The sequence below is a fragment of the Dioscorea cayenensis genome, chromosome 10, assembly GCF_009730915.1.
Source record: "Dioscorea cayenensis subsp. rotundata cultivar TDr96_F1 chromosome 10, TDr96_F1_v2_PseudoChromosome.rev07_lg8_w22 25.fasta, whole genome shotgun sequence".
Classification (NCBI taxonomy): Eukaryota; Viridiplantae; Streptophyta; class Magnoliopsida; order Dioscoreales; family Dioscoreaceae; genus Dioscorea; species Dioscorea cayenensis.
The window spans coordinates 947,959-964,016 of NC_052480.1; the positions used below are offsets into that span (position 1 = coordinate 947,959).

Sequence of the window (16,058 nt, forward strand, 5' to 3'; positions counted from 1 at the left end):
GATCTATCAATTTGTATTAAAAAAAAATTACAACCGACCAGAGATAAACAAATGTTGTATCCAAAGATTCCAAACCATTTCTTGAACTTTCTTTGTGGTTTCTATTTCAATGGTCAAGGTCTTTGTTTTCTATTCTAATTTCTAAGAACAAACAAACCCTGAAATTAAGCACAATAGTTAATGTACCTGATTTGTTGGCTTCCCTTCATGGATTTCTTGGATGATCACAAGACAAAGATTGAAGGGACACATCCACATGCTTAGTAATTTCTTGCTCCTGCTCAAATATTCATAATATAATTAAAATTATAAAAATCAACAGGTTGCCAGATCCCTCTGAATTTTAAACCAGGACTTTTATTGCATGTCATATTCTGCCTTAAAGTCTTCCAATTGCCTGGCCGCCAAGAAAGAAAAGATAAGTCAAAAACTATATATATATATATATATACTTAACATGTTCAAAACTAAAAATCTAATTAAGTAACCAAAAAGCAATTTCCATAATAAAAAAGAAAGGAAAAAAAAATGGAGGAGATCCATGAAGTAGTAATAGTTGGAGCAGGTATCGCCGGAGTAGCAACAGCACTCGCACTCCAAAAAGTCGGAATTCAAAGCATAGTTCTTGAGAGATCACATGAACTTCGCACCACCGGCTCCGCCCTCACCCTCAGCCCCAACGCTTGGCGAGCTCTTGACGTTCTTGGCGTTGGGACCAAGCTCAAATCCATCTATCATATCATTGAAATGTTTGTCTTAATATATATATATATATATATATATATATATATATTCTTTATGAGTTTTATTAATTAATTATCTAATTTATTTTTCATTGTTTGTTTGTTTAATTAATATATCAGGTTGCATGTGACAAACCTCATCACCGGAACAACTCAAGCAACGTCATTCATTAACAGGTAATATATACAGTTAGTAAAATTTTTAATTAGCTCAAATTATATATACAATTCTATTAACTGTATTAATTGTAAAGAGATCGAATTAATATTGTTTGATATATTTTCAGTGGAGATATGGGACCAAGATCAGTACATAGAAAAGTATTACTAGAAACTCTTGCTAATGAACTCCCAGAAAACACCATCAAGTTCTCAACCAACATCACTTCAATCAAAAGAAGTCAAGGCCAAGACATCACAGTGCTGCACTTGGAGGATGGAAGTGTTATTAAAACCAAAGCCTTGATTGGTTGTGATGGTTTGCACTCGGTGGTGGCACAGTGGCTCGGGCTCAGTTCGCCGGTTGACTCCGGCCGGTCGGCTGTCCGTGGTTTGGCCGTGTTCCCTGCTGGTCATGGTTTCAAACATGAAGTTCACCAGTTTGTTGGTAATGGTGTTAGAGCTGGTCTTGTGCCCATGAATGACACTGAGGTTTATTGGTTCTTCTCTGGATCTCTAAATATAAAAGGTTATATATTTAAATTTTTCCTTTTTTTTTAATTTATTTTAATCTATTTAATCTAATATTATTTATTTATTTATATAAATAGATGAAGAAATTAAAAGAAATCAAGAGAAAATTAAAAGGGAAGTAATAGAACAGTGGGCTAAAGACTTCCCAAGTGATTACCTTAACGTGGTCCAGCACTCAGAGCTGTCGACGATAACATGGGCGCCATTGATGTTCCGTGTCCCGTGGGATGTTTTGTTCGGCAAGACGCACAACGGTGCTGTCACGGTGGCCGGAGATGCTTTCCACCCAATGACGCCTGACCTGGCACAAGGTGGGTGTGCGGCGCTGGAGGATTCGGTGGTACTGGCACGGTGTTTGGCGACATCGGTGGGAAGCGTGGCGAAGGATTTGGAGAGGTATGTGAAGGAGAGGAGGTGGAGGGTGGCTGGATTGATTACGGGTGCGTTTGTCTCCGGGTGGGTGCAGCAAAGTGGGTCTGGGTGGAGTTGGTGGCTGGTGAAGCTCTTTCGAGACAATGTGTTTTACCGGTTTGTTTTCCCAAGGCTTGTGAATGTTGTGAACTATGATTGTGGGGTTTTGCCGGAGAAGAAGGAGAAGAGTTCATGAGGATGATATGCATGATGGAGATCTCTTTGTTTGCTTTGAGCTTAGTTGTTTGTTAGTGTTTGATGAAATGCTTGTGAGAAGAGTCAAAGTTCATATGTATATATATATATATATACATACATAAAGGTGTTTGATGAAATGCTTGTTGAGAAGAGTCAAAGTTCATATGTATGTATATATATATATACATAAAGGTGTTTGATGAAATGCTTGTGAGAAGAGTCAAAGTTCATATGTATATATATATATATATGTTAAAAATATATGTTATAAATATAAAGATAGTGATAGAAAGCCAAAGTATTTACCAAACACCCAAAACCCTGAAGAATTAGCTTCTTCTTCTTTCTTCTTTTATTTCTCTCTTTTCTTTCTCTTCTCTTTTCTATATCTCAAAAATATACTAAAATGAGGGGTATTTATAGGTTACTAAGAGTTGAATGAGCGGCAGGGATCGATTCGATCCGACGGTCCAAAAATACTCAGTCGGGTGGAATAGTAGCGATCTGCGAGCGCTACGAGTACCACATGGGCGGGTCGCTACGGTGTTGCTTCTGCTACTGATGATATCTAGAAGTTACTATAGTAATGCCTAGCTGTCGAGTGAAATTGCTACGATGGGCATCCATTAAAAATATTTGTTTATAACACTCCCCTTGGATGCCTACGACCAAAGGATATGCCTCGTTAAAACCTTGCCGGGGAAAAAAACCCGATGGGATAAAAAAACCTAGCTAAGGAAAAAAAGAGTACACTATCCTTGGTACATTTGAGGGTTACTGTCTCATTAAAAAAACCTTGCCTCGGAAAAAAACCCATTGGGACAAAAAAACCTGGCGAAGGGAAAAAAATCGAGTCTCCCCTCAAATAAATAACTTTTTAATTTATATCGAAGTACTTACATCCTTAAGTCTTCTCATCCCGATTTTTGTATATAAGTCTTTGGTGAATGCACTTAGGAAGTGATTTTGTGAATAGATCGACTAATTCTCACTTTGGATTGAATCTTTTGAACTTCTATAACGCCTTCTTTCTACGGAGATCATGAGTGTAGAAAAAAATTTTTGGTGATATATGTTTTCGATTCGTCACCTTTAATATAACCTCCTTGTATTTGAGAAATACAAGCACTCGTTGTCTTCATAAATTCTTGTAGCATTTGTTATTCTTGATGGTAATTTGCGGGATGATCTGTATATGCCCAATCATAGATCGTAACCATTGGCATTCACGACTTGCTTCATGGAGAGCTAGAATTTCGACATGATTTGATGAAGTAGTCGTAAGAGTTTGTTTTGTGGAACGCCATGAGATAGTCTGTACCATTGTAAGAAAAACATGTATCCGATCTCGAGATCGCCCTTTGTGAGGATCGAGACGGATACCAAACGATCGACAAAACACGTGAGGTTGGATGAAGATTCTTGTCGATAGAATAAACCTAGATCCGTAGTTCCTCGTAAAATAACGTGAGTACATCTTTTACTCCTTTCCGAGTGTCTTTGTGTCGATGTAGAAGCGTATCTTGCTAGAAGATTTCTTGCAAAAAGCTATATCCGGTGCAGTATTATTTGCAAGGTACATTAATGCACCGATTGCACTTAAATATGGAGTTTCGGACCAAGAATGATCTCTCCTTCTTCCGGTGGGCGAAATGGATCTTCTCGAACATCAAGAGTTCGGACGACCATTAGGGCGTACTCGAGTGGATAAGCCTTCTCCATATTAAATCTCTTGACGACCTTTTTACGTATAGGGTTGATTGATGCACAAATATTCACGAGGATAAGTGCTCGATTTGTATACCTAGGCGAATTTGGTCTTTCCCAAATCTTTCATTTCAAATTCTTTTTTTCAAATATGATCTTTGCGATTCTGATTTTCAAAAGGAGTGCCTACAAGATTTAAATCATACACATATACTGCTATCACAACAAAACCGTTAGTATAACTTTTAATAAACACACATGGACATATACTATCATTTTGGTATCCTTCTTTTATAAGATATTCACTGAGACGGTTATACCACATCCGTCTAGATTGTTTTAACCCATAAAGAGATCTCTGTAATTTAATAGAGTATAAATGATGATTATTTGTAATATTTGTTTTTCTATATCTTTCAGGGATTTTCATATATATGTCATTTTCAAGTAATCCATACGGATATCTTTGTGACAACATCCATCAATCTGCATATCTAATTTATTACTACTGCCATGGCAATTAAAAAAATCTAAAAAGTAATTCCATCAATTACGGAGAGTATGTCTCTTCATAATCAATACCGAGCATTTGAGAAAAAAACCTTGAGCAACCAGGTCTTGCTTTGTATCTCATAATTTGATTATTTTTCATTTCTTTTTCTCACAAACACCCATTTATAACCGACTGGTTTTATCCCTTTTGGTGTGGGCACTATCATTTCCCAAACACCTCACGTTTTGATAGGGAATTTAGCTCGACTGGATAGCTTCTTTCCATTTTGGCCAATCATTTCTTTGTCGACATTCTTCAATGGATCGTGGCTCTGGATCATTATCAGTATTTATTTCTATATCTGTAGCCACATTGTAGATGAATATATCATTTATTTCGGTCTCATGCCGATTCAATCTTTGACCATCATCTACATAGCAAATTGAATTTTCAACATTTTCAGAAATATCATCCCCCATTGATTCTTCATTAACTTGTTCTGAGGGTTTTATAATTTCCTCTCCCTTTTCACATGGGAGATCCTTATCTTTATTTTTCTGCTTCCTTTTTCTAGGAGCTGAATCTTTGGCACCAATTGGTCTTCCACGTTTTTGTCGTGGTTTATTTTCTACTTGATTTTCTTTCAATGGATTCTTAGGAATCTCAATTCTTGCAGGAGCATTAGCAGCTGGTATATATGATTTGGTTACCATTTTAGTATCAGTGAATGCATCAGGTATTTCATTTGCAATATTTTGCAATTTAATGATCCTTTGAACTTCAAGTTCACATTCATTGGTACGAGGATCATATGTATGTAATCGTGATGCATTCCAATCAATTTCTTTTGGCTCATTTTGAGTAATCATTTCTCCCCCTAATGCAGGGAAGACAGATTCATCAAAATGACAATCTGCAAATCTTGCAGTAAATACATCCCCTGTTAATGGTTCTAAATATCGTATAATTGAAGGGGAATCATAACCAACATATATACCAAGTCTGCGTTGTGGACCCATTTTTGTACGATTTGGTGGTGGTATTGGCACATATACTGCACAACCAAATATTCTTATATATGAAATATCAGGCTCTTTACCCATAACAAGTTGGTGTGGTGAATATGAATTACATGCGAGTGGGTCGGGATCCGTATTAAAAGCTGCGAGCATGCAAAAATAGCATGACCCTCACGCACTTGTAGGCGGTTTCGTCCTTAATAACATTGGACGGGCAATAATCTGAGTCTTTTAATTAATGACTCCGCCAGACCCATTTTGGGTATGCACATGAGCTACTTGGATGCTCAACATGTATTCCAACTGCCATACAATAATCATAAAATGATTTTTGATGAAAAATTCACCGACGATTATCAAGACGAATTGTCTTTTATGGGATAATCTGGAAATTGTGCTTTAAGCCCCGATAATTTGTGCCAATAACCTTGCAAATGCTACATTCCTTGTGAGCAGCGATGAAACATGGGACCATCTAGTCGATGCATCGATTAAAACCATAAAAATACCTAAATGGTCCACATGACGGATGTATTGGTCCACAAATGTCTCCTTGTATTCTTTCTAAAAAATTTAGGAGATTCACCGATCACCTTTGTTATAGAAGGTGCGGTTATTAGCTTTCCCATTGAACATCTCTGAACATGCATATTCATTATGTGTTAGGATTTTATAATCCTTCAGTGGGTGTCCATGAGAACTAGTAATAATCCGGCACAACATAATAGCACCCGGATGTCCAAGTCTTTCATGCCATATTTTAAATATCTCGGGTCATTAACCTTCCGGGTTAATACCGTATGTGATTCCATCACTTTAATACGTGTAAAATATAATCCTGAGGATATACATGGAAAGCTTTCAAGTACACGTTTTTGGCATGAAATGACTTGTGTAATATAAAGATATTATTTTCCTTCCTTATCAACCGTCTCTAAATGATATCCATTGAGACGTATATCTTTTAAAGCTTAAAAAGGTTCCTCCTAGACTTAGGGGAATAGAGAGCATTTTTTTCATCCGCAAGGATGTTCCATTTAGCAACATCAATGCTCGCTTCTCCAGAACCTTCAACCAGGTCTGATGACCCTGCTATTGTGGCTATATATGCCTTTCTCATTGATAAGGATATAAAATATATTTTTCTTGTCAAAAATAGTATGCGTTGTCCCCTGAATCAATAATGCATTCATCATCAGCCATATTCTAACAAAACAAAAAGAAAAAAACATAATTTAATAAAAACATAAAGACATATTACAAACTAGTCTATAAGGAAATCGACATATCTAAATATGTATTTTTCGAGTTACATTTAAATTATTTATGGAATTATCCTCAATTGGATCAACTATGGGGTTGTCGAGCAAAAATTTGTCTCAATATCTTTACCTTTCTTGTTTTTTTAAGTGATTCTTGGTAAAGATGGACAAAAATGTTTTGGGGTCCCTGCAAATTCGGACCAATGACCTTCCAGGCCACAACGATAGCATGTATCTTTCTTTGTCTCTAACCCCATCTTGTGGCTTTGTTGCTTCTGTTGATGTACATCAATTCAGAGAATTTTGTAAAATTCTTTTCTCTATATTGTTGTTGTAATATAACATTTCGTGCGTGAAATGTTGTAAATGTTTTCTCGAGCATCATTCCTTCCATCACATGTTTCTCCACGAGAGGCAATCTTGAAACAATTTTAAAGCACTCGGAATTATATTCTTGCACGCTTTTAAAAATCTTGAAACCCCGAGGCTTGACCAATCATTGCGTGCTTTGGGCAAGTAGACCATTCCGAGATGTTCAAATCTCTCTTTCGGGGATAACCACAATTCCTGTGGATCCTCGATGGTCAAGTATTCATTCTTCGAGGCCATCATCGATATGATGCCTTATAAATATTAAGGCCTTCGCCTTATTATCACTAGGCTCATTGTTATTAGCCTCAATAGTTTTACTCAGGTTTCTTGCTTTCAGATGAAGCTAGATATCAAGGCTCCATGATATATAATTGCTCCCCGAGATTTGAAGGGCCTCGAATTCTCTTTTTGCAATATTTGCCATTTTTCTTCAAAAATAATAATATAGCATGTAATTAGAATAGAGAGTATAGAATAAAAATATAAAAGCATCTATACTTTGTTCATGTATACGAGTCTTGTTCATGTATAACACTATTCATATATACGGCAATATTCATGTATACGGATCTTGTTACATACAGCTGCAATTATTACGAGCATTGGGAATTAAAAATTTGTTTGAAAGTGATTATAAGTTAAAAAGGGAAGAAGAAGTAAAAATAGTGGAGAGAAGAAAATAGGGGGCCGACGGAGAAAAGTCGGCCGAGTTGCCGACGGAGAAAAGCCGGCCGAGTTGCCGACGGAGAAACCGGCGGAGTAGAGAGAAGGGCGACGGAGAAAAAGGGGCGGCGAGGTTTTTACCGATTTTTGTCAACGATCGCGGGATCGGAGGGTCGCCCTGAAGAAGATGATGCTTGCTAATTTGGATTTGATGGAAAAACCTCATTGTAATAATAATATTATTGTTTTTTTCTTGTTTATTTTTAAAAAGATCTTGCAATATTAGCCTTAGTGGCTTTAGTACTGTATGTTTTTTATGTATGCTTCTAAGAAAATCTTATGTATTGTTGACTGAATAAAATGTATGGTTTGCTAGTATTATATTACCTGTCGATCCTTCCTGCATTCAGTGTTAGAAATGGATTCCACATATATAACATATATATTAGATGAGTCAAAGAAAATTAAAATCATATGAGCAAATTCGTGCTGATAACGTGTTAAAAATATATGTTATAAATATAAATATAGTGATAGAAAGCCAAAGTATTTACCAAACACCCAAAACCCTGAAGAATTAGCTTCTTCTTCTTTCTTCTTTTATTTCTCTCTTTTCTTTCTCTTCTCTTTTCTATATCTCAAAATATACAAAATGAGGGGGTATTTATAGGGTTACAAGAGTTGAATGAACGGCCAAGATCGATTCGATCCGAGCGGTCCAAAAATACCCTCAGTTGGTAGAATAATGCTGATCTTGGTCAGCATACTGACTACACATGGGCAGGCTGCTACGAGTGTTGCACTGCTACATGATGATATCTAGAAGTTACTATAGTAATGCCTACTGCTACTGGTGAAATTACTACAGATGAGCATCCATTAAAAATATTTGTTTATAACAATATATATATATAAAGGTGTTTGATGAAATGCGTGTGAGAAGACTTGGGGCTTATATTGTAATGAAATGCTTGTATCCCGGTTTATTAAGTGTTTGATGAAATGCTTGTCAGAAGAGAGTCAAACTTCATATGTATATATATATATATACATAAAGGTGTTTGATGAAATGCGTTTGAGAAGACTTGGGGCTTATATATTGTAATGAAATGCTTGTATCCTGGTTTCTTAAGTGTTTGATGAAATGCTTGTGAGTAGAGTCAAGTTCATATTATATATATATACATAAAGATGTTTGATGGAATGCTTGTGAGAAGACTTGGCTTATATATTGTTATGAAATGCTTGTATCCTGGTTGCTTAAAGTGTTTTATGAAATGACACTGAAAAAACAACGCATGCTTATATAATAAGTAATCAGTTACAAGGTTAAGTATTGGTTTTTGACACTTATATATATATATATATGTTGGGGTTTATCCGGTTTTTGGAACAATGAAAATCTGCGGAAGTTACTATAGTAATGCTACTGTTCACCGGCACGGTAGCACTATTACTGTTCACATGCGGCCGGTATGCGGCGCACACTTTCCCGTGAACCTCACTGGTGAATCTATGCGGGCGCAAGCTTGCCCGTGAGCCTTGCTGTCTACCGGGTTACTGTAGTAAAGTTACTGTTCACTGTTCATGTGCGGGTCTCATGCGGCCGCAAAACACCCGTGAGCTTCACTGGCGACCTTGTGCGGCCAGTATGCAGCCCGCATAAGCTGCAAAAAATCTTGTAGAGCTTCCTTGAGTCTTCAAATGTATTCTCAAGTCTTCTACAACACTTTAATGCTTCAAAACAAGCATAAAACACTACCAAACCCATCAATTCTTGTTAGAATGGGATGAACAAACATACAACAATGCAAAACACAATTTTAGCGTGGAAAACCCTACGAATCGAGGGAAAAACCATGGGACTCCTTAGAGCCTCTTAAACATGCATCCACTATGTCAACAATGGGTTACAATGGTTCCTCTCTAGCTAACTAGAGGTTTACATGCATGAGGGCAACAAAATTCATAAGAAAGGATTTGTATGACATTACCACCATCATCATGAACAAGGATGGATAACAAACAACAAGCAGAGGTGAAGAAAGGATCAAACCTAATCAATAGGTTGAGCTTCTTGCAAGGAATCTCCTCCCGGAGTTTGAGTGAGATCCGGCGATGTTTGGCCGTCCGATCTCCTTGCCCTAGCTCCCTCTCTTCTCTTTCTCCACTCTTGGTTTCTTGGTGGTAGCTTCCTCTCTGTCTCTCTCACATGTTGCACATAGCCCCTTTCTCCAAGAATGACTCATTCTCATTCACAAAAGAATGAGAGAATTTAATCTGTGAAATTACCTTGTTGCCATCCACTTCTTCATTATTGACATAGCTTCATTTTTTTCTTTTTCATTTTTATCTTGAGCCAAGCTCAAGCTTTATTTCTTCTTTGTTGGTAGCCCACCAAATGAGCTGAAACCCAACAATATATATATAAATGGGTCTAGCTCTAATCAAATATTGTAAATCCAAGAAATTAATCAAAGATGTATGCAAGACATGCATGAATAAGTATTTTCGTTTTTTTTTTTCTAAAGAAAAAATATGGATAAAATACTTAAATTAAAATAAAATATAAAATACAATAAAAAACTGCATAAAATAAATAAATAAATAATGAGTTGACAACAGAGATAGAATTCACTAGTTGTAGACTATGAACCCAGACTAACCTCGACACACAAATGAAAAAAAAAATCCCAATTTATTAATTTGTATTATAGTTTTGAGAGTACGTTATGCTTGATATATTCATCAAAGTTCTTTGTTGATTATTTAAATAAAATCAAAATTAAAAAAATTATGGAAAAATGTGCTGTATTTTTTTTTTTTTGATAAAAATAGATAAATTATAGTTTTATTGAAATAAAAAATAGACCAAACACAAATGCTCTGTATTTTGAATTATGAATTTTACTTTATTTTGAGAAGAGTTGATCCAAAATTAAGAAATAAAGAATTATTTTTCCCAAAATGTCTTTCTTGTTTGAATTACGTGGAAGAGAATTGTGTACCTTCAAGTCTCTGACCATTCTTAGGTAAATCTCATCAAAATTGGCCACTAGAAGCTAACAAAACAAGAAACAGAACCAAAGTTAGACTTGAACCCTTGGAGATACCACATTCATGGTCAAACCCAATAAAGGCCAAATCTTTAATTCCAAGAGACAAAGTCCTCCAAATATGATATCCTCCTTGATAGCTAGCTCAAAACATTTTAATTCAACATTAAAATTTTATATAAAGCAATATACTCCTTGTAAAAGAAAAATAATTATTCAACAATTATTTTTTCCCAAAAAAATAAAAAAAAATGAAGGTGGTGCATGAAGTAGTAATAGTTGGAGCTGGTATCGCCGGACTTGCAACAACCCTGGCACTCAACAAGACAGGCATTCAAATCATAGTCCTAGAAAAAGCACATGAACTTTGCGCCACCGGCGCCGCCATCCCTCTCTCTCCCAACGCATGGTGAGCTCTCAATGCTCTCCGCGTTGCCACCAAACTCACATCCATCTATCAACCCTTTCAACTGTAATTAACCTTACAGAATTCTAAACATGATTATAATTAGACAACATTTTATTTTTACTGATCATTAATATTGTCTTAATTTAATATGCAGGGGCCATGTGACAAACCTCATCACCGGTGCAACCCAAGTGATTAACTTCACTGGAACAATTAACAGGTATATATATGTTATTGATATTGTTTTGTAAGCTCAAACCATGCAATCTAATAATGCAAATATTTACAGTGGGGATATTGGAGCAAGAGCAGTTCATAGAAAAGTATTACTAGAAACTCTTGCTAATGAACTCCCAGAAAATACAATCAAGTTCTCAATCAACATGTCACGCCCCAGCCCCACAAGCCGGGTCCATTGACAGATCGGCCGCACCCAATGGGATTGGACCCACTAGGTGCAAGGCCTCAGAATTGACCTGGTAAGAGTCAACCCTAACAGGCAGAACAGAAACAACAATATAGGCCACAAATAGAGTCACAGAAATAGAGATAATAAGATACGGACTAAGACAGTCCTACAGAGTACACACGTAGTTTACAAGCCAAATAATACAAATAAGATACAAGTCTCACTCATACAGAATAAAAATAACACCCAAGTTTCACAACCTCAAGAACAGATGTTTGACAAGTCCACAATTACAGAAGGAGCCCCAGAACAACCCACGGATCCTACGCTTGATTTTCTCCTGTGAAAGGAAAAATTCACATAGTACATGAGCCACAAGAGCCTAGTAGGATCGCAGAAAATAACAAAATAATACAGATATAGCAGAATAATTAATAATTCAGACAGAATATAGAAATAATCAGAAATACAGAAAACATGCAGAAAACAGACATGCACATCTCCCTGATTGATAACAGAAATCAACAACACGAAGCTGGATCATCGACTGTGAAGTCGGAACTAAATAGAATATCAACAGCCGGAGCTGGATCTTCGACCGCAGTCGGAACGGACACACACACATGGCTAGGACTTGCTCCTCCTAGCTGGGTGAGCCAGAAATGGAGATGCACTAAAAATCCGCAAAAATTCAAAATACAGACAACAGAGATACTGAATAAATAATGCAATAATAAAATAAATAATAAATGAAATTATTACACAATGCAGTAATTAAAATAAATAATTATTGCCAGAAATACGGAATTATACAGTGCGAGAGCCTACCTGGCTCCGAGCTACACTGTCGGGTTCACCAAGTCCCACGCACAAAGATTCTCTACCGAATCTAACCCAACAAAACAAGCTAACTTAGATTTTGCAAGACTTGGGCTGGGTTTTAACTTACAAATAAAAAGGAAAAAAACAAGCATTAAAATAATAATGATAATATTACAACCATTCACAAAACCCACAATAATAATTAAAACACCAACCAAATAAAAAAGAACAACAAGTACTCTAAGACCAAAATTACCAGGATACCAGGAAAAATTCCAAAATGAAGAATCAAGTCTAAGATTTCATGCAATTTAAAAAAACACAGAATCACAAAAAATGCACTAATGCACGGGTTCCAAGAGATATGGCCTTCAAAGAATTTACACAATTCTAATGAAAGGCAAAAACAACTTGCTAATTAGACATCACCTTAAACATGGTTTTAAACCCAACAAAAATAGAACATGCTATGCAACTAAAATTCTCCATGAAAGCTATAAAAATAAAAACCAGAACAAAACTTTCCACTAACCCAAGATTCAGAATGAATATATTTAAATATATATGCATACACAAACATAAAATAATATTAAAATAAATCAACTAAATTATAACCTTGCTGCATACTCACTAATTCAAATTACAAACATGCAAACCTATAACCAAATAATTTAACTCATGAATGTATTGGTAGGAATATACATATTTATACATATAGATATCCGTACAAAATACATAAATAATACAATAATTCACTTAAGATAATATGCTTACTCCAAGCCATAACTTAAGATAAAACATAATTCAATAATTCCATAACAAATTAAATTTCAGAACATCAAGATGCATATAAATAAACAAAATATAAATCTAAAAAGAATTAATGAAACCATGCTTTGAAGGCTTTAGATTACCAACATCATACAATACACACACACATGCAGAATCCTAACAATCATATACGAGCATAAATACATAAATATTATCCATACAAAAGCACAAAACACCAGATCAGGCTTCAAGGTTGCAGGTTCACAAGAAGATCAAAGCTACACTTATGCATACAAAGATAATTAAGACAAGCTAAAGAAATAAATAAAAAAAAAAAGGCATGGATCTAACCTCCAACCAAAGAGGAAGCAAGATCCCAGGACTGCAACTATGGCCACCAAGAAAACCTCAAGCTCAAGAGTTGAAGTGCTTCTAAAGGCAAGCACACACACCCACTCTCAGAATTCTAAACCAACACCAAGCTCTCCTCTTAAAAGCAAAGCGTTGATCGGTTGTGATGGCGTGCACTCGGTGGTGGCGCAGTGGCTTGGGCTCACAGCACCGGTGCTTTCCAACCGCTCGGCGATCCGTGGCTTGGCCGTGTTCCCTTCTGGTCATGATTTCAAGCATGAAGTTCACCAGTTGGTTGGAGATGGTATAAGAGCTGGTTTTGTTCCTGTTAATGATACTGATGTTTACTAGGGCTTCACCTCCCATCTAATTCCTCAAGGTTAATTATATTATATTTAATTAATCAATTAAATTTTACATTTTATAATTTTTAAGCTATAAATATTGATTTATTTATTATTTATTATTTATATTTTAGATATGACAACAAAGCCTGAGCTAATACAAAAGGAACTAATAGAGCACTTGGCTAAAGATTGCACCAAGGACCAGGGACGGAACCAAAGGGGGGCTAGCAGGGGCTTCAGCCCCCCCTCGGCACCAGTAAGGTTTTTTTTTTTGTTTGGCCGGAAACATAGAAGTTATAGAACCATGCAAACCAGCCCCCCTTCGGCCATGCCAGCCCTACTAGCAGCCTCTCATCCGCCTTGATAATCACTACATAGATACTAAAGACCATGAGGAAGAACTTTTGTATTCAACTCGACCTCAGAAAATGTTTGTACAAGTCGGGATAATTCATGGAATATGAGATGTTCAAAGGAAAACAGAAAAAACCAGCCAAGTTTGAAATATGCTTTTATAATTTACAGAAACTTCAGTAACTGAAATGAAACTGGTGCATTGAGAGCATGAGTCAATTGCATTCTGGTTAAACCAAACCAACTAATATTGCCTTGAACTAATGTGCATCCATTTGATGATCTCATCCTGGCCGTTCATTGGGAAACCAATCTTGACTCTTAAGGTTGCCTCGAACTTAAACCAATCATTTTGATGAAATTAATCTCAGCCGTTCATTCTTTCCTTCTCAAAACTAACCAACATTCAAACATTTGAAAGATCAGTTTTACCCTTTAATCAAAATCTATTTCCAGGTTTCAAAATATTCAAAATTCCAGCTTTGCTGCTTTTTCAACCTGGCTGCTTCTACACTGTATCCACTCTACTTTTCACTGAGTATGTATATTTTATTATTTATTTTTTTTAATTATTGGATCATACAATCAATGTTCAAGTATTACTTCTTATTGAAAATGAGAGAATGAATGTATTAAATTTATGGGTGAAATAAATATAACATGAATGATAAACTTCATTTTTATAAATATGCCTACAATGTGTTTGATTAAATGCCTTGATGAGTTAAAATATTGAAAATATCAAATATCAAATAGTAATATGTATCATAATGTATATATGTATAAGTAAATAATGTTTAGTGTTGAGAGGGCATTTTCGGTGATGAATATTGTGAAAATTGACTTGCGCAACAAAATGGGAGACGAGTGGATGAACGATAGCATGATTGTCTATATTGAGAAAGAGGTTTTTGCAACTATTGACAATGAGGCGATTCTACAATGTTTTCAAAAAATGCAAACTCATCGTATTCAGTTACCTTCTCTGAGTAGCATGCGTCACACAGATGACAATTCTAGCTCTAGTGTGCATAGATAAATGGTTTATGTTTTTTTTGTGATTTTATTAATTAAATGTCACAATATCGCACTATTTTGTTTTGAATACAATTTATGTTAACTAAATTTTTTTTTTAACATTTTGCCCTCAGCCCCCCCCCCAATCAATAAATCCTGGTTCCGTCCCTGCCAAGGACTATCTTAACGTGATCAAACACTTAGAACTCTCAACAATCACATGGGGACAGTTGCTGTTCTGAGTACCATGTGATGTTCTCTTCGGTAGGACACACAACGGTGTTGTCACGGTGGCCGGCGACGCGTTTCACCCAATGACACCGGACCTGGGACAAGGTGGCTGCACTGCACTTGAGGATGCTGTTGTGCTGGCTCGGTGCATGGCAAACTCGCCTGACAGCATGTCAAGTGGCATGGAGATGTACGTGAAGGAAATGAGGTGGAGGGTGGCCGGAATAATCACCTGAGCGTTCTTGTCAGGGTGGGTGCAACAAAGTGGAACTGGGTGGAGTTGGTGGCTGGTAAAGTTGTTTAGAGACCATTTGTTTTACAGGTTTGTTCAGCCGAGGATTGCAAATATTGTGCACTATGATTGTGGAGTTTTGCCGGAGAAGACTTGTTGAGGATGATGGAGATGTGTTTCTTAGCTTGTTTTGTTTATATATATGTTTGTGTGGATGATTTTGGATTGCATTTGGGTGTCTGATCAAATGATTGTGTAAAACTCAAAGCTTGTAAACATATGTTTTTTTTTTATTTGATTAGTACGCCTATGAGAATATTTGATGAGATTCATGTTTATTTATTTATTTATTTTTAGCAAATTAAAGTGACAAAGGAAAAAAAAAGACAGATAGGTGCTTACGTAAACGGTGTAATGAATTATACTATAGGTGTAAAGTTTTGAATGCTTTACTCTTTTTGAGTATTTTATGGTGAATTGCTACTAGGCCATTAGTGA

General features: G+C 36.1%; 2 protein-coding genes across 3 annotated transcripts; both read left to right on the forward strand.

The window, feature by feature from the left end:
- Window positions 1–475: 475 nt before the first annotated feature.
- Window positions 476–2,255, forward strand: LOC120270123 (monooxygenase 2-like). 2 transcript variants are annotated; one of them, XR_005539567.1, is made up of 5 exons: window positions 476–749; window positions 864–920; window positions 1,031–1,431; window positions 1,514–2,151; window positions 2,232–2,255. XR_005539567.1 is itself a non-coding variant. In XM_039277141.1 (4 exons), the coding sequence occupies exons 1-4, from the start codon at window positions 529–531 to the stop codon at window positions 2,041–2,043; spliced, it is 1,209 nt and encodes a 402-aa protein (XP_039133075.1). In that variant the 5' UTR covers window positions 476–528; the 3' UTR covers window positions 2,044–2,192. The 2 variants fall into 2 exon arrangements, 1 of the variants encoding a protein (XP_039133075.1); XM_039277141.1 differs by lacking the exon at window positions 2,232–2,255 and having other exon boundaries at window positions 1,514–2,192.
- Window positions 2,256–10,868: 8,613 nt separating this feature from the next.
- On the forward strand, window positions 10,869–15,564 carry LOC120270735 (monooxygenase 2-like). Its single transcript, XM_039277808.1, has 6 exons — window positions 10,869–11,026; window positions 11,181–11,246; window positions 11,316–11,436; window positions 13,491–13,721; window positions 14,537–14,595; window positions 15,366–15,564. The coding sequence occupies exons 1-6, from the start codon at window positions 10,869–10,871 to the stop codon at window positions 15,562–15,564; spliced, it is 834 nt and encodes a 277-aa protein (XP_039133742.1).
- The last annotated feature ends 494 nt before the right edge of the window (window positions 15,565–16,058 follow it).